This window comes from Castanea sativa, chromosome 2, assembly GCF_040712315.1.
Source record: "Castanea sativa cultivar Marrone di Chiusa Pesio chromosome 2, ASM4071231v1".
NCBI classification, from domain to species: domain Eukaryota; kingdom Viridiplantae; phylum Streptophyta; class Magnoliopsida; order Fagales; family Fagaceae; genus Castanea; species Castanea sativa.
Window position 1 is genome coordinate 35,642,797 of NC_134014.1, and position 18,786 is coordinate 35,661,582.

At 33.9% G+C, this 18,786-nt stretch overlaps 1 protein-coding gene and 1 long non-coding RNA gene across 2 annotated transcripts; both read right to left on the reverse strand.

Moving 5' to 3' along the window:
* Positions 1–528: 528 nt before the first annotated feature.
* LOC142623916 (uncharacterized) lies at positions 529–2,173 on the reverse strand. Its single transcript, XM_075797397.1, has one exon. It carries the CDS (start codon positions 1,902–1,904, stop codon positions 621–623), a length of 1,284 nt encoding a protein of 427 aa, XP_075653512.1. The 5' UTR covers positions 1,905–2,173; the 3' UTR covers positions 529–620.
* A 3,917-nt stretch (positions 2,174–6,090) lies between these two features.
* On the reverse strand, positions 6,091–8,250 carry LOC142623724 (uncharacterized). Its single transcript, XR_012842201.1, has 2 exons — positions 8,010–8,250; positions 6,091–6,325 (listed from the first exon to the last, which is right to left on the reverse strand). It is a non-coding gene; the product is annotated as an uncharacterized LOC142623724 (long non-coding RNA).
* Between the last annotated feature and the right edge of the window lie 10,536 nt (positions 8,251–18,786).

Below are 18,786 nucleotides of genomic sequence, written 5' to 3' on the forward strand. Positions count from 1 at the left end.
CCCAACTTCTCTCTCTCTCTCTCTCTCTCTCTCTCTCTCTCTCATGCCGTTCTCACTTGTGTCGTTCGCTGTGAGTTTCGCTAGCAGCGTTTGCCAGGGTCGCTGTGGGTAGTGGGTTTGGCTAAGTTTGGTTTGTGTAGTTTTCGGGTTTGGTGGGTTTTAGGGTGATTAGTGGTGGACCGGTGGTATGGCTGTGGTGATAGTGGATTTCGACTGTTGTTGTGGGTTTCGTTGATTTTGGCTATGGATTTGGTTGTGACAATGAGTTGTAGTTTTGATGGTAGATTGTCGTGACCAGTTATGGCTAGTGTTGATGGGGTTTTTTTTGTTTTTTGATAGTTTGTTGTTAAAGTGGTGGCGGTGGTGGAGATGATTGTGCTATACTAAAGTTTTTGTAATTGTTTTTTATTATTTTAATGAGTTATTTATATTAATATTCGATGTATTGTAAAATATGGTTTTAAAATACATAAAATAACCCTTTAAGTTCCTAAAAAATTAAATTTACGACCATCATTGCTCTAGCACAAAATATATTCTTCTAAAATATAAACGAATCTAGGAGCTAAAATAAGAATTAAAAAAAACACAAGCAGATCATTACACGTCATATTATTTGTTCAAGGAATTACATGGGCAAAGCTCTTGCATTCTGTCAATGATTTTTGCTGACCTCCTTGACAGAAAAAGAAAGTTACCGGACACCGGTACAAGCAGTTATCAACCAGCCTCACGTTTACAGAACCGGGCTGGAGCCCCATTAGAGGATCCGGTATGGGTCCGAACAAGTAGTTCCCTCCAAGCAACAGCCTCGTTAATGGTGAGATTCCGGGTCCGGGTATTACCGCTTTGAAGGCGTACTGGGTAGGTATCATACCCGTGAACTTGTTGTTCTCCAAGGACAAAGCGGAGAGCCTTGGCATTAACGCCATGAATGAAGGTAAAAAGCCTCGGAGCTCGTTGTTGCTCAGATCGATAGCTATGAGCTCGCTTTGTGTGCCTAAAGAAGCTGGGGCTTGTACGGAGGAGAACTGGTTGAATGAGAGAGTGAGTTGTTGCAGTGACGGGAGGTCGAAGAGAAGGGATGGTACTGAGCCACTGAGTCGATTGTGACTTATATCGATTACTTGTAAATAGCCCAAAGTTCTGAAACTCTCTGGGATTATTGTTCCTTCTAAGCTGTTGTTTCTCATGGAGATTTGAACCAGCGAAGATGGAAAAACCCACGGGATTTTGCCGGAGATGGCATTGTTGCTAGCGTCTAAAAAGGAAAGGCTGCTCAAAGAACCTAACTCGGGAAACTCGCCCGAGAGCTTGTTTGATTGGAGTTCGAGTCTTTTTAAGCTCACTAGGTTGTTGAAACTCGCTGGAATTGCTCCCTCGAGCTTGTTGTTATCGAGGTAAAGCTCCTCGAGCTCAGTGAGTGAGCTAATCGAGGTGGGTATTTCGCCGGAGAACGAGTTCATTGAGAGACCGAGTCGACGCAGACGAGTCAGGTTAGCAAGCGAGTCAGGAATTGGACCAGAGAAGAAGTTGTTGGAGAGGTCAAGGGTGTTTAAGTAAGGGAGGTTCCAAGAAATGGAAGAGAGAGAACCGTTGTAACCCGCCTGGTCAAGACTGAGTTCGGTGACTCGGCTCGTTTCTGAGACATTGAGGTCGCAACGAAACCCGCACGTGAACCGGTTGCTGAAGAGGTTGTCGCATGGGTCAACATTGAAGTCCCAGGAGCTAATGCACGAACCTGGACTCACTGAGTTAGAGTCCAACCCGTTCTTCAGCTCCTTCAAAACCTCTCTATCCCCCCAAAATGTTTTTGATTCTGCTGTAAACGGTAGCACCATAACCATAAGAACTAGCAGAAGAACCATAGAAGAAGAGGATGGACAGAGTTTTGGAAAACCCATTTGCTATTTTTTATTTTTTTTAACTCTTGAGGGAATGGGTGGAACTGGGAAATTTTAGTTTAGATTATCCACGAGAGAGAGTGAATCAGGAGCGTTGGATTGGGGACATTGGAATGAGAACTATGATGATAGAAAGAGAGAGAGAGAGAGAGAGAGTTGAAGTTGAAAGGAGTGGAGGAAAAGGACTATTTTGATGAGAGATGTGCTTTAGGTGACTGAATGGTTTCACGGGCAAATGTCAGAGCTTGTCTTCAATGATTCAAAATTTGAGTTTGGAGTCTTTGGACTTTGGATTCTGAGATGATTATGGATATGGGTAGAGAGAGAAGGGAAAAGCTGGCTTTTTGGGTGAGTGTTCGTAGCCGTAGCGACACTGTAACTCATTATATACGGACGCGTGTTTAATTGAGTCCCCCTTGCTTATGTTGAGTTGTCTTCTTCACAGCTTAAAAATCTATGACTACGGTTTAAAATCTATTTTATCAGTTCGACTAAACAGTTACACTTTTTTTTTTTGTTGGCATGTATCCATTTATAGGTAACCTGTTATATTAGGTTATTTTTTTTCTCATATTTGGCAGTTTCATCTTCGTATAGTGCAGTTTTAACATCACAAATGACAGTTTTTTTTTTCATATTTGGTAGTTCTCTTACTTTTTTATCACATTTGACGGCTTCATCTTCACATTGTGCAATTCCAATATCACATGTGATAGTTCTTTTGTCACATTCGATGGTTTTTTTTTTTCTTACATTTGACAGTTCCATCATCACATTGTGCAGTTTCAACAGCACATGTGACAGTTTTTTTGTCACATTAGTGGTTCTCTTACTTTTTTCTCACATTTGACGGTTCTATCTTCACATTATATAATTCCAACATCACATATGACAGCTCTTTTCTCATATTGGTGGTTTCCTTACTTTTTTCTCACATTTGACGGTTTCATCCTCACATTGTGCAAGTTCAACATCACATGTGATATTGAACTTGCACAAAGTGATAGTTCTTTTGTCACATTCGGTGATTCTCTTGTTTTTTTTTCTCACATTTGATGGCTCCGTCGTCACATTGTACGGTTCCAATATCGCATGTGACAGTTCTTTTATCACATTTAGTGGTTCTCTTACTTTTTTCTCACATTTGACAGTTCCATCTTTACACTATTTAGTTCCAACATCACATGTAACAGTTCTTTTTTCACATTTGGTGGTTCGCTTACTTTTTTCTCACATTTGACGGTTTCATCCTCACATTGTGCAGTTCCAATATCACATGTGATAGTTCTTTTGTCACATTCGATGATTCCCTTATTTTTTTTCTCACATTTGATGGTTCCACTGTCACATTGTGCAATTCCAACACACATGTGACAGTTCTTTTGTCACATTTAGTGGTTCCCTCACTTTTTTCTCATATTTGACGGTTCCACATTATGCAGTTCCAACATCACATGTGATAGTTCTTTTCTCACATTTGGTGATTCGCTTACTTTTTTCTCACATTTGACGGTTTCATCCTCACATTGTACAATTTCAATATTACATGTGATAGTTCTTTTGTCACATTCAGTGGTTCCTTTTTTTTTTTCTCACATTTGACGATTCCATCGTCACATTATGCAGTTTCAACATCACATGTGACAATTCTTTTGTCACATTTAGTTGTTCTCTTACTTTTTTCTCACATTTGACGGTTCCATCTTCATATTATGTAATTCCAACATCACATGTGACAGTTCTTTTCTCACATTTGGTGATTCCCTTACTTTTTTCTCACATTTGATAGTTTCATCCTCATATTGTATAGTTCCAATATCACATGTGATAGTTCTTTTATCACATTCGATGGTTCCCTTATTTTTTCTCACATTTGACTGTTCCATCGTCACATTGTGTAGTTCCAACACACATGTGACAGTTTTTTTGTCACATTTAGTGGTTCCCTTACTTTTTTCTCACATTTGATGGTTCCATCTTCACATTATGCAGTTCCAACATCACATATGATAGTTCTTTTCTCACATTTGGTGGTTCCCTTACTTTTTTCTCACATTTGATGGTTCTATCCTTACATTGTGTAATTCTAACATCACATGTGACAGTTTTTTTTCTCACATTTGGTGGTGTCTTTACTTTTTTCTCACATTTGATGATTCCATCTTCACAATGTGCAATTCTCTTAAATTGAAAATTTGACCAAAACACCCTTGAAACTTAAAAAAATGACCGAAATACCACAAAACCTAAAAATTACCAAAATACTTCTGAAATCTAAAAAATGAACAAAATACTTTTGAAACTTAAAATGACCAAAATACCACTAAAACCTAAAAATGACCAAAATACCCCAAAACATAGAAAATGACTAAAATACCACTAAAACCTAAAAATGACCAAAATACCCCAAAACATAGAAAATGACCGAAATACATGCTTAACTCGTATCAAATGTTTTGCCTTTGTTTTGGTTTTTGAACTTTGAAGCTTGCATACTACTTGATATTTTTGGAGCTCGTTGAATTGACTGTAAACTCCTTTTTCTTTGTGAGTAAAGTTTACTAATTTAATAAAATAATTTTTTAGGAATGAAATTGTAACAATCAATGGTTCTCTTATTTGTTTTCTCATATTTGATGGTTTTATTGTCTCAATAGGCAATACCAACATCACATATTACTCTACTTTTGCCACATTAAATGGCTCCTTTATTTTTTTTTCTCACAATTGATGGTTCCATTGTCACATTAAACAATATCAGCATCGCATATGATTGTGCTTTTACCATATTCGATTATACCCTAATTTGTTTCTCACATTTGACAGTTTCATCGTTACATTGGGCAGTATCAACATCACATGTGACCGAAATACCCTTAGAACCTAAAAAATGACCTAAAAGACCCTGAAACCCAAAAAATGACTGAAATGACCTTGTAACATAAAAAGTGATTGAAATACCCTTAGAACCTAAAAAGATCATAATGCACTTGAAACCTAAAAAATGACTAAAATACCCATAGAAACTTTAAAATGACTAAAATACCCATAGAATCTTTAAAATGATCAAAATGGCCCTGAAACCTTGAAATTTTTGAAATACCCTAGAAACCTATAAAATAACCAAAATACCTCATAAAACTTGAAAATGATCAAAATATCCCCGAAACCCTCACCAATTACCAGAATACTCTTAGAACCTAAAAAATTATTAAAATACTCTTAGAACCTAAACAATGACCGAATGACCTTAAAAACTAAAAATGATTGAAAGAACAAAAAATAAAAAGACCGTAATGCCCTCGATACCTAGAGAATATTTGAAATACCCTTAGAAACTTAAAAACGATCAAAGTTCAATGTTACATTGATGGTTTCCCTTTCTACTTCTTGTTTGTTTGTTTGTTTTTTTAACGCTAAATGAAATTAGTAAGATAGGTAGCTTTAAATGAAATTTCAATACTAAACATTTTAATTAATTATAAATGATCTTCTAGTTAACACTCTTATAATATTTATTTTTAAAAATCTAATAAAAGTTTGAATATTTACTTCTACTAATTTTTATTTCTATTTATTAACACTCTTACTTCTACTCTCCATCAACAATTTTTGACAACCCCAATATTTAATGTAATGAGCAAATGTTTTTTTGAAGCCAACATTAAATCTCACGTTCACATCCACTAAATTTTCCAATTTGGACTCCAACCAAACCTGCACAAAATGAAATCTCAATGTTCAAAAAGATACTAATTGGTTAAGCACTAAGATTATACAATTTAAAACAAAATTGTTGGGAACAACAATTCTTCATGAGTGATGGTTTCAATGGCACTTCTTTTTGCATCCATATCATCTTATAAAACCAGATCAAATAACTCCATGTTATGATGGTAGGATTTTTTTGCCATTTAACATGATTTTCAAAACAATTTTTTTTATCCTTGTTGAGCTCTAGTTTTATAGGCTCAAGTTCTACTAATTTATATTTTTTATTTTCTATCCTGGTGAAACTAGAGTTTTAGAGACTCGGGTTCTAATGGTTTTTATTTTTTATTTTTAACTGCCTACATCTTAGTAAATCCCCTATAGCAACATTTTAAGATATAACATAGACCAAAAATTAATAGTTTCAATGGAAAGGTCATAGTTTAACTTTTAACACACAGATGAAGCCTACGCATGAATAAATTAAATTTCGCCATTGAATCAAGTTTCGCCAATAACTTTCATTTTTTTTTTTTTGTGTGGCTAAAAACTCTATAATATCACATTAGAATCTATACCATTGTAGCTCAATTTTTCCAACAACTAAAAGTAATTTGCTCTTTCACAAGTTGTATATGCTTAACAACCATGTCTGCAAATATCTTGTCGATGGATGGCTTCCACCTTGTCCTTGAACGTTCCAACTTTGCCTGATGAATGACTCCACTCAGTCCATTGTCCATATACAAGTGTAGAAAACGTATTAGAAATCAATAATATGACAATTAACATACAAGTACAAAAACTGAGGTGCTAAAAAGCCAAGATTTTTAGGTCTACAACATATGGAGTAGTAAGATTCCAAAGGGGATAATAAATTTAGCAGATTATAAAATTGGGGGTGAAGGATATTTGATGAATTAACTCTCCCAAGACTACAAATCTTGATAATAAACCATGAACTAGTGTATGACAAACTACAATTGGACTGATTATTATTATTAACCAGACGTTCATAATCAGACCCTACAGGCTGTTCACATGAAAAGATTTTGGATAACTAGGCTAGAACTTGACATGTTAGCAAGAGAAGCCTAAGAAGATTTTGGATAACAAGGCTGGTTCTAGAAGCAGTTTTCACAGAATAATTACATTGGTGTGAAATAATAAGGCAAAGAAAAAGGGATGCCATCAACATTATATATGTGTAAATAAAACATAAGGACAAGTCCTCCTAGTCCTATGGGGGAAGAGGGGATCAGAATATATGGTTTGACAGGAAAACCTCATGAATAATAGTTATTATGTTTAGAGATTCTAAAATAAATTTAATTGTAGCCAAATAAAGAAAAAATAACAAGCAAAAAATGTAGTCATAATTTTGGTACGAAGTTACATCAGTACAGTTTATTTTGCAGGGCTGTATGTGGAATGCTTGGATCTCTTAAGTCGACCAAATATATAAGCTTGCTTCTCTATTGCACATATGTGGAACAATGATATAACTTTATATTGTAGAATACAATTCAACAATGGAAGGAGTGTGTTGTTTTTTGTAAATTGGAAGAATGAGATGTTAACTGGTTAAATTGATTTAAAAGTAAGAAGAGAGGAAAGGGAAGAGTGATGAAAATATATTAATATTTTTGTTTAGATTGGGTACTGCTCTCAATTTTCATAAACTTAAATTAAGATTTGAGATACTTCCACTAGTTTGACAAAATATGATCAAGAACCAGAGTAATTGAGTATTTACATTGAACATGAAGTGTGTAGAACATAAAGTTTTATATTGGATGATTAATGATTATAAATTTGCATTATAAGTTTTAGGTTGCTAGGACTCTGCCTACCTCCCCTACTACAGTTCTCTATCACTCAACACCAATTGATGGTCTAGTGTGGAAAAAAAATAATAAAAAATTGGTGTTCTTTATAAACAGTGTCTAATTAACTATATCTATAAATCTATAATTGATGCTGAAATTGGTGTTCTTACCGCCAAGTTGGTTGAAAAAAAAAAAATTCATGGATGGGCCACCAAACCTTGATCAACTAGCCAATTTGGCGACATAGCATATCAAAGATTTTCTTTTTTTTTTTTAGACAAAGAATTTTTATTCAATTGTGCCTTTTGGCATGATATATTTAGGAGTATATATCATATATTACCGTATCTGAAAGCAGAAAGAAATTTCCGCGGATGACTTAAAAATTAAAATAATCAAAATCAATTAATACGAGGAGGCAGTGAATCGAAAGGTATGTGCCAAAGTTACATATTGATATATAACAACCAAAACTCAAACAAAACAACAATAGCATAAACCCACAAAAATTAGAGACAAAAAATATAAACCCATATCAGTGTATAATCCTAAGTAGAGAGAGAACCTGAAGATTGTGGGTGGCGCCGCCGAGCTAAGGTTGTGGGTACGCAAGACAAGAGAAGCAAAGAGAATGGTTGGAACTGGAGCGTATAACCTTGTTCCTTCTCATGTGGGTAGGGTTTTGTTTAACAGCTATCTGGGTTCTTGTGGTTGGATTGGAAGAGAAGAAGTTAGAGAGGCAGAAACCTAGCAGAAGATCAGACAGAGCGTAAACACGAGAAAAGCGAAGAGAAATTTGATATGTTATTTTCTTTTCTCTCTTGCTTTTTGGGTTTATATATATTACCTGCTAAACCAGTAACCAGTATCTATTAAAATTTAATGAATGGTCAAGATCAAAACAATATTAAATTAATGGTTCAAATTTAGGTGGGTACTGTACCTACACCACAAAAAAGAGGATACAGTAGAATGACCCTTTATAAAAAAAAATATAAAAAAAAATTTAGTAGTGTAATCTAGTTTAACTTCTATTGCTTCTCAAAAAAAAAAAAAAAAAAAAAGACTAACTTCTATAAAAAGTTTTCTTTTTATAAATATTTTAACGTTAAATTTTAAATAGTAAATTGTTTATTAATTTGAATTTGAATTTGAATTTATCAATTAAATTATTTTTTTTTATCATTAACAACCAATAATTATGATTCTTAAAAAAAAAACCAATAATTATATATCATTTAAGATTTGTTAGAAAAGTATTGTGAAAGACATTATGAACATAATATTTCTCTTTTTTAAATAACTTTTAGTATATAAATTTTTTTCTATTTTTAAATGAATTGTGATATAAATCTCAAGATTTTATATTCCACCACCACACAATTAGTTCATAGAAGTTTGAGCTTTCTCTTAATAGATAGTGAAATAATCTAGCAAAAAACTGAGATTACCACTTCATAATTTTTTAAAAAAATTATAAATTAAAGAGATATTTATGAACTTTTTGTTACTTTTAAATACAATGAGACTTGTTTAGGTGGGTGTCAAAAACAACCAACAAAGAAAGAGAGAGGATAATGTTTGATCTACACAATTAATTTCTAAAACATGGGGAAAAGTAATACACAATGGGAGGTCAAAGCAACAAGTTGTAAGTCTAAAAGGATCAAATCAAACTCTTATTTATGTAGGAACAACATTTCCGAGATACATGAGTAGGGCTCTAAGATCTAAAATACTTAAAACAAACTCTCTGACTTTTCTTTCTCTCTTTTGTTCTTGCCTAAACTTTATCTCTCCAATTTTTTAAACCTCTCCCTCTATTGCTTCCCCCCCCCCCCCCCCCCAAACACGGTTTCTCCCCTTTTTATAGTCATTTCTCCCCTTTCCTCCATCTTTCAGATGTCTAGCCACCAGTTGGATTTTTACAAGGATACTTGGTCTATCATCCCTCTACTCTACTATTTCTTGATCATGAAAGAAGACTTTTGGGAGTGTTTCTACTATTCAGGTCAGTCATTTAGTATTGAATGTGGCTAACAGTAGGAGAGGGGCCTCATTATTGCGGAGGTGATTGCTGTATTGGTCCCTGTGTCTTCCTTGTCGTGTTCCTTGGGCTGAGTTTGATGGAAGGGGACATCTTGATTTAGAAGGGAGTCGGTTGACCCTGGTTCCTTTATTACTTCAAGAAAAGGTTTTGTCCATTCCCTCGGTAATGGATCTCGGGGAAGGAAATTACCTTGGATCTCCACGATAGTGGGCCAGATGGTTTCCCTTCATTCAATAGACCACTTCATTCATAACCACATCTTGGGTCGGGCCCATCCTTCAAAACGATTTATTGGGCTTTTGATTTTCAGCCAGAGCTCACATTCATCCCACCACAGGTGCACTTTGACACCGTAAACATAAACCATACTATTTATACACATCAATTTTAAAATGTTGAAAGTTCATCCAAAAAAAAAAAAAACATTAAAATGTTGAGAGAAATTGACTATAACCTGGATTTGGATTAAAAACTGGAGATTGTAGCATAGAAGAGATAGCGAGGTGAAAGAAAGTCAATGCTTGACAGTTGAAAGGATAAAAACATGCTTAACTGAACAAGAATGATAAATTAACCATAATTCTTTGTCCCCCACTTCATGCCAAATTTTTGGTTTTATAATATATATGCCCTCTAGCCCTTGCTCTAGAGAGTAAAGACTAAAGAGAGTAGTTCATCAAAGCTAGTTGTCTGTTCTTGAGTACGCATTTATCATTTTACTACAGGAATTCATTCAATTGGTAAAATAGAATAAGCCCTACATTTACCCACCAACCCCCCAAAACCTTATCACATTAGTTCCAAAACCTTATCACATCAGTTTTATATAAATGTGAAATAAAATTCATTCACGTAACCGTGTTACACTATTTACACTATTTATTTTGCATTTAATTAATATATTTATTTTCTTTATGTATCTCGATGATGAAGGAAAAAGGCAGATAAAAATTGTTGTTTGTGAAAAAAAAAAACAATTAAAAAAAATCAAGAACAGGCCATAGCTTAATTAGGACCATCATCCTATCCTAATGACTTAACTAGAACCCGTTTTGAACATCAGAACTTCATAGCTTTATAATCAAAATCTGCTTTTTACTAATATATTTGGTAACGGAATCAACAATTCCAATCATGTCTTGGAAAACAGAATCAAACAAGTCTTAATCCAGAAGGAAAACAAAGGTCGTTGGCGATAAGAATCAAATGCCAGCATATTACATTCATTGTAGTTGTTAAGAGGTATCTCAAGCTGGTGGGTGGTTTGGGCATCCAGTGAGTCTCTAATGGCAGTTGCAATATGTGCATCTATTATTTCAAACGAACTTTGACTTTTAACAGAGTTTTGAAAGAAAACATAATTCCAGGGTGTGGATTCGCGGTTGGTACTTAACAACTACACTAACAAATAATAATGCTAAACAAAAGAATTCTTTGTTCACTCTATAGTGAATTACTTTTCATTTTTATCTTAGCGTCAAAAAGTGTTCATGAGTCATGATCTTAGGCCATGTAATAATTAATAAACCGTTAGGCAAGATGCCGATATACACAAATATATTTTAAGCAAGGAAGGCTGAAAAGGCCAAGAGATTAAGCTTGCTTTGCATCTCTATAAATAAAGCATATAGCTTCTTAAAGCTTGTATTATTTATTTATAAATGGTTAGAAATATTATATATCAGTATGCAGTCCTTGTTGCTCGACCCAAGCCCCCTTGGTCTTAAATTAAGCTTGTATTTCAAATTTAGATAAGAGGGAGAAAATGTAGTCTCTCTCTCTATGCATAAAATTTTGGACTTTGGAGGACAGACCAAAAAATTAACTGACTAATGAACCCTTAGTATGCTCTGAACAATAAAAAAGAAATCCCTAAGTATATATTTTTATACTATATTAAATTTATTTTAAACATTGGCTTAGACCAAAAAGAGATGCAAAATTGGTAATTGGACAATTACCAAAAAATAAAAAACCATCTAGAACTGTACATTGGCTTAGACCTAAAAGAGATGCAAGATTAAAAATTGCTTATACTACTATTACTCCGAAAACAGTACATTGATCAGCCAAAACACCATTTTTATTGATCTTGCCGACCGCTCCACGTTCTTAGTTCTCACAATCCTTATTTCACCTATAAAACTATGAATCCAATAAAAAATTAAAATAATTTTACAATATTTCCATCTTAGTCTACCACTTTACATTGACCTATCATTAGTAATAATTTTTTTTTATTACCCGTTTGTGAGGTACACTACAACAAATCTGACTTTTTTCAAAGGTCAAAACCCTTAAAAAAGTATTTAAAAACCTTGAAAAAAATTATTTTAAGAGTCCAACTGACTTTTGATAACCTTCGAAACTCATTTTAAGGGTCAAAAGATCCTTAAATAATCTTTTACCAAGATTTATATTTATAACCCTTGATAAATAAGGTTATTTTAGGGGTCTCTTGACCCTAAAAATAAGATTTTATTTTATTTATAAAAAAAACCACAATCATGCACAATACACACACACACACACACACACACACACACACACACAAATCACAATTGTTGAGATGATATGCTATGATATTGATGTACAAACTAACACCTATGATGTGTATCAATTTCAATATTGAGATTACTTAACAGATAAAGGGCCGCATACAAAACTTTTGCAAACACTTCTTCTGGCAGCAATCCTCTTTTGCTAAAGGAAGTAAGGTCTCTAATAAGATATGCCAATCATGGTTCTTAAGTCCAGATATCTTCCGGTCTTTTAGATTCACACATCTAGAAATGTTTGAGGAATAACCATCAAGAAACTTTACCTCCTTTAAGAATCCACAAAAATCTCTTTGCTCGTTGACAGATAAAGTATAACATGCAGGTGGCAACTTTAAATATTCTCGACACGGTATTGGATGGAGTTCCTCCCTAATACCCATGGCTTTTAGATCAAGACAAGAATTCAAGTTATCTTCTTTTTTTTTTTAATTTTTAGTACTCATCAATGTCCCGATTATACTATCACACACGTTTTTCTCAATGTGCATAACATCTAAATTATTTCTCAATAATAAGGTTCTCAATATGGTAATTTGAAAAATATACTCTTTCTTCAACCAATTATCTTTTTCATTTAACTCATCATGTTTTCTCTTCTTTGCACTGTTCCTAAATATCAAGAATTCGAGATCACATAATTGACTAAGCACATCATCTCTAGATAGTTGTTTAGGGGATAATCCAATCTCTTTCTTACCATCAAATTTCTTAGATTCCAATCTTCATCTATGCTTGATTGGCAAGAAGTGTTGATGCCTCATGAAACAAAACTTTCTTCCATTTGGCAAATAAGAAGAACTTGTTTTCTTATGACAAGAAAGACATGCCAAAGCACCCATTGTATTCCAACCAAAAAGATTCCTATATGCTGGGAAGTCATTAATTGTCCATAAAACTGCTGCACGCATATTGAAATTTTGATTTCTAAGGGAATCAAAAGTAGTAATACCAACTTCCCATAATTTGTTCAACTCATCAATCAATGGTTGCAAATAAATATAAATTTTAATTCCCGGACTTTTCAGTCCTAGAATGAACAATGCTAGCATAAAATAAGATTGCTTCATACACATCCACAGTGGTAAATTATACAAAACAAGGATAACGGGCCATGTGCTATGATTGGTGCTCATGTTTCCATATGGATTAAACCCATCACTTGCCAAACCCAACTTAACATTGCGCTTCTCAGAAGAAAATGACTCGTGTATCTCATCAAAATTTTTCCATGCCTTAGAGTCAGTTGGATGTCTTAATAGACCATCATCAACACGCTTATCATGATGCCATGCCATGTAGTAAGCTGTCTTTTTTGACAAGAAAAATCTCTTGAGCCTTGGTGTTATTAGAAAATAACGCAATACCTTGTGAGGGACTTTTTTACCCCTTACACTCCCTTCACTTGATTTCCATCTTGAGAGGCCACAAACTTGACACTCATTTCTATTGAAATTTTCCTTCCAGTACAACATACAATTTTTTTTTTCACAAGCATCTATCTTCACATAATCAAGACCCAAATCTTGAATCATCTTCTTTGCCTCATATAATGAATTTGCAACTCTACAATAACTTTAGAAAGCACATCATTCAACAACTGAAGCAACAGAGTAAAAAATTTGTTTGTCCAACCACTAAGGCATTTAATATGAAGTAACTTCACAATGAAAGACAATTTTGTATACTTGCAATCTTGAAAAAGTTTCTGCTTGTTATTCCCTAGTTTCAGAAAAAAGTTAGCTGCATCATCATTAGGCTCTTTAGGAGTACCATCGCCACTCGAATATCCAGCTACACAATTGGATGCGCTAATGGCTGCACAATAATCTTCTACCATCTCACTCAAGCCATCCCCGTCTGACTCATCATCACTATCCAAACTATCACATGTTTGAAAATGTCTCTCCTCACCATGTCTAAACCAATGAGTATAACTTGGGAGAACACCAGTATTAAGCAAATCAACCTCAACGTCATTTGTGGTCTTTGCAAAGTAGTTATTGCATTTCTTACACGGACAATAAATTTTATCCCCCATTGTTGTATGCTCAAATTCAAAATCAAGGAAATCTTTAATTCCTTTTTTATACTCAGGAAGAGCTTTATTCTCTGAGCTTGACCCAATTCCGTTCCATCTAAAGTTGGATTAAATTTTTTAAAAAAACTTTAATGAGGGACACACCTTAAGTTGTCCTCAACCAAAAAAGCGTACTAAATCCAGTGGAAAAGCCTGCATAAAAAAAAAAAAATATATAATTCAATGTAGAGCTTGAGACATTATATAACACAATAGATAAAATACACAAAATAAAATAAAGTACTTTCCTTTCCTGACATTTATAGCAATAATGTTTAAAAAATGCAACTCATTACATATGAGACTGCACAATGACGAACTCCAAAAAGCATAGTGCAAAAAGACCAAATTGATGATCTTAAGCTCTAAGGATAAGATAAATGCAATTACATGACAATCAAAAGAGGAACCAGAAACAATCTACCAGCCCACTGTTTCTATGACTAGAATTTTTTTTTTTTTTTAACAAGATGTAGCTTAACAAGGTATAGATATCTCATTGATTAAAGTTTATTTGAGCTGGGATTAAGTACATGAGATTAACCTTGGACATGACACAAACAACTTGAAAAGGTTGAATGATGTATGGTACTACTTTTGTGGGGAAAATGCCGTTGACAAGTATCAATTTAAAACTGAAATACTTGTGAAGACAGAGCAAATAAAAAAAAATACTGCTGTGAATGCATGTATGCAAGCAAGTTCATGAATTTACTACCGACATCACTAGATGCATACACTGAAGATTAAAAGCTATAATTGAAGTAGAAGTTCAATTTTACAAAGTTAAAGTCAAAGAGTACTTACACTGCCAAGTCCTCTGCAAAAGGCACCTGCACACTGAGAAGAATAGATATAGAAGCAAGAAATAAACTAGAAGGTTGCTTCCCGCCAATCTGTATTCTTTTCTCTGTAAACTGAACCTTAAAAATATGAAGAAAGAAAGATGATGTCTGCAACAACCAAAAACATAAAAGCATAAGTGATCTAAAAAACCTGTTAGAGCCCAAAGCTTTAATTTTTCAACTTATTATCCACTTGACTTGAGTTAGTAGAATGTCATTATTGCACGCACGTTTGTGAACAAATAGAATCCTAAAAAATAATTAAATTTTTACCATGTGGTCTGCTCAAAGTTAAACAATAATATTAAACATAATCGAAGGATTCGAGCCTTCCCTTTCAACATAAACATGGAAGCTTTCAAGGGCGATTACACTCGCATTGTCACACACACTAGACACGGCAAGAATGAAAACTAATGGCCTGTTTGGAAGTTTAAAAAATGAGGGGAGTAGAGTAAAGGGAGGGAGAGTAATTCAATTACCTTATTTGGAAGTTTTTTAAGGAATGAGGGGAGGGATTTGGATGAGTTTGGAGGGGTTTCAACTACCTCTAACCCGTCATTTTTTATTCCTCCAAATTGGAGAGATTTGGAGGGATAGTAGAGTAGATAAATTATTAATCAAATGAATTCTCTAATTTACTTTTTCTAAATTAACAAAATTACAAACCGATTATATAAAATAAATTCACGTTATTTCTCTCATCAGTCTCAAATTTCTCTCAACTCTCTCAGCCTTTTGCTTCATCTTCTCCAACTTTTCCCTCTCCATTTTCTTCACACAAATAAACAATCTAGTCAGTCGATCAAGCTAAACAAACAACAAAGAAAGTTAGTTGCAGAAACAAAACTGAATTGGTAGAAACCGTTTGGCTACTGAGAAAACTGTGTGAAAGGAAAATATAAGACAATCCATATAGAACGCTGAATCTAACTATTCTTTTTTTTCTTTTTCTTTTTCTTTTTTTTTTTTTTTTTTTTTTTTTTTGAGGTAAGAAGATAGAATATCATTAATGTAACAAAACAATTACATTGTATATGCCCTATTTAAGCAGTTCGAAAACAGGGGAAGAAAGAAAGTCTAATACAAGCTTAAAACATTGAGTTCCCAAACCACCCTAAGCTCCAAGCAGCCACACCCGTGGCTCAGCTGTGTTGTGCTGCCACAAACGAATTGGTCGAAACTGTTTGGTAGCTGAGAAAACTTCGTGAAAGGAAAATATGAGACAATCAATAGAACGATGAATCTAGTTATTTTAGCATTGTTTGAGTGCCAAAATTAGCATAAAAAATTACAAGAATCTGAAGAAGAAGAAAGAATAGATACGTCTCAGAAAGTGTAGGAAAATAAAATCTGATCTTACTCTCAATCATTTTTTTTAATTAAAAAAAAAAGCATTTAATATTTATATTGTCTTTTTTTCATGATTTTTTTTCCTCAGCCTCCAAACACTCTTTTCTTATTTTAATTATTATCAATTAAGGATGGTTTTTTTTTAGTATAATAAAAAGTAGAAAAAATATTTAATCATAGACCAATGTTGATTATTTAATTCACATCAGAAAAAGAAAATTATCAAAAAAAAAAAAATATTGCATGCTATTCTAACAAATTAATCATAGACTAATATTGCAAGTACATTTTCAAATATGGGTAAATTTGTCTATTTAAATCATTTCCTCTCCTTCTCATCCTAATTTTTAAAACATTAAAACAAGAGGAAGGGCTAATTACTCCTGTAGGGGTATTGGGCCCAGTAATTTATGAAGGATGGCCCAACGAAGTATTTTGGGCTGGAAACCCAAATCCGAAGACATCAAAATGATCGTGGACTATTTAAATATCCAAATACGTCCGAGGAGTAGATTTGTCCTCGGATTACTAGGCCGAGGACATAGGAAGAGAAGTTTAGTGTCCCTGGGTTATATTATGAAGAGTCCTACAACTATGGGAATACACAGTATACGTGGAGGACAATAGAAAGAGCGGTGGAATGTCTAAAAATAAAGCTGCTACCACCGCCCATACATTAAAAGCTCTGTAATTGATACGCTGACTGTATAGATGGAAGGATGGGATCTGAGCATAGAGCTTGGAACTTGGTCCCTAATCCCAGCGGGCTTTAGGGAAGAATGGATGGGACAAGTATCCGAAAATGAGGATTGCAACCGGAAAGTGGAAGGTGATGAAGGGAAAGAAAAGAATATAAATAGGAGGGAAGGCATACGAAGAAAAGGGGAGGACTTTTGGAGTAGAAGAGATAGAGTCAATAGTAAATGATAATCAGCACTTGTATCCAAACTTGAGAAATATTATTATAAACCATCCTCAGAAACAATCCGAGGACGATTTCTCAGTCTTACTCTTTGCAAACGATTCTTTGTTTTGTTCCATTGGGCCCAAAGCCCGTTCTTTTTGTAATTGTCTAAACCATCCTTGAAATCTAAATTACAAACCCATCCTCTACAAATTCATTGTGAAGAAAGGCCTTTCAAGCCCATTTTCCTCCCAGTCGTGGTTTGGGAATTTGAATTGTGTCCTTACAACTCCCTTCTCCCTTACTAATTTTAAAAGCATCCAAACAAGGTGGAGGATAACCATCCCCTCTACTCTCCTCCCCACTACTCCCCTCTATTCTCCTCCCTCTCTAAACTTTCAAACAGGCCATAAATTTGAATACACAAACACACTTGACAGAGCAAAAATGAAAATTAAATTCCTAGTTATTGAATGTGAAAATTATATTTAGGAAATAAATCAAGGCTTACAGAGTGTCTAAAAGCACATTTCCCACACAACCAATACTAGCAATCCCTTGGATTGAGCCTTGCAATCTCATTGTGCTTGTACTTAAAAAATTAAAAAAAAAAACTCAATCAATATTTATATGAAAATTGTAAAGGAACAGAGAATATGATTTGAACTCAAACAATGAAATTGCAAAAGTCGAACAATTAGAAATCGATGATGAGCTCAGTTTTTAGAGAAATGTGGAAAGAAAATCATGGGGAAATCGATGAAAAAGTGTGGGTAAACCAAAAAACAAAAAAATCAAAGAGGAAATTAGAGTTTGTGATTCGTACCTAATCGGAGCTGAGAACACAATGCCAAGAGAGACGAAGAGTCACAAAACCGAGACCAATTTTTACCTAATTAGAGCTGTGTGATTTCCATGATCGTCGAGCTCTATGAGATTTCTATGATTTCTATGCTTTCTCAGATTCAGGATTGTTGTGGTTTTAAAATTTTTGATATTCTATCAAGGACTGTGCTATCTTTTTAAATTCTGTTGTGGGCTTTTTTCAAGGGCTGAAAATTTTGTCATATTTTATCAAGGGTTGTGGGCTGAAAAATGTAAATGTTTGCGCCCTTTTTTTTCACATTTATTTCAAGGGTGTTTAAACTTATTTTGAGGTACCTAATAACCTTTGAGATAAAGTTTAGTAATATAAACTACTGCATTTGTAATTATTGATTGTATCCGTTAGGACATATGTGAATCATGTTAGGAACATATGTCTATATAGAATTGGCTAATCTTTTAACAAAACACACTTTACTTGTAATTGGGTAGATCTAGGATGTGTTTAATACTTCAAGGAATAAGGTCTCAAGATCAAGTGTTAAAGCCATACAAATCTGTCCAAGAAACAAGTGATGAAGTATTGGTTTTAAATCTCAACAGCTAATATCTATCGAGATTTAAAAAGTTGTTTTATCCTAGATAGGGTATCTATCGAGATTTATAAAAATTAGATTTTCAGTTCTGATTTCATTCCAATCCATGAATAGATATTTAGGCTTTCTTT

What these genes read in the sequence shown, in the direction of transcription:
- LOC142623916 (XM_075797397.1), bottom strand. Translation starts at nt 1,904, where the DNA reads ATGGGTTTTCCAAAACTCTGTCCATCCTCTTCTTCTATGGTTCTTCTG.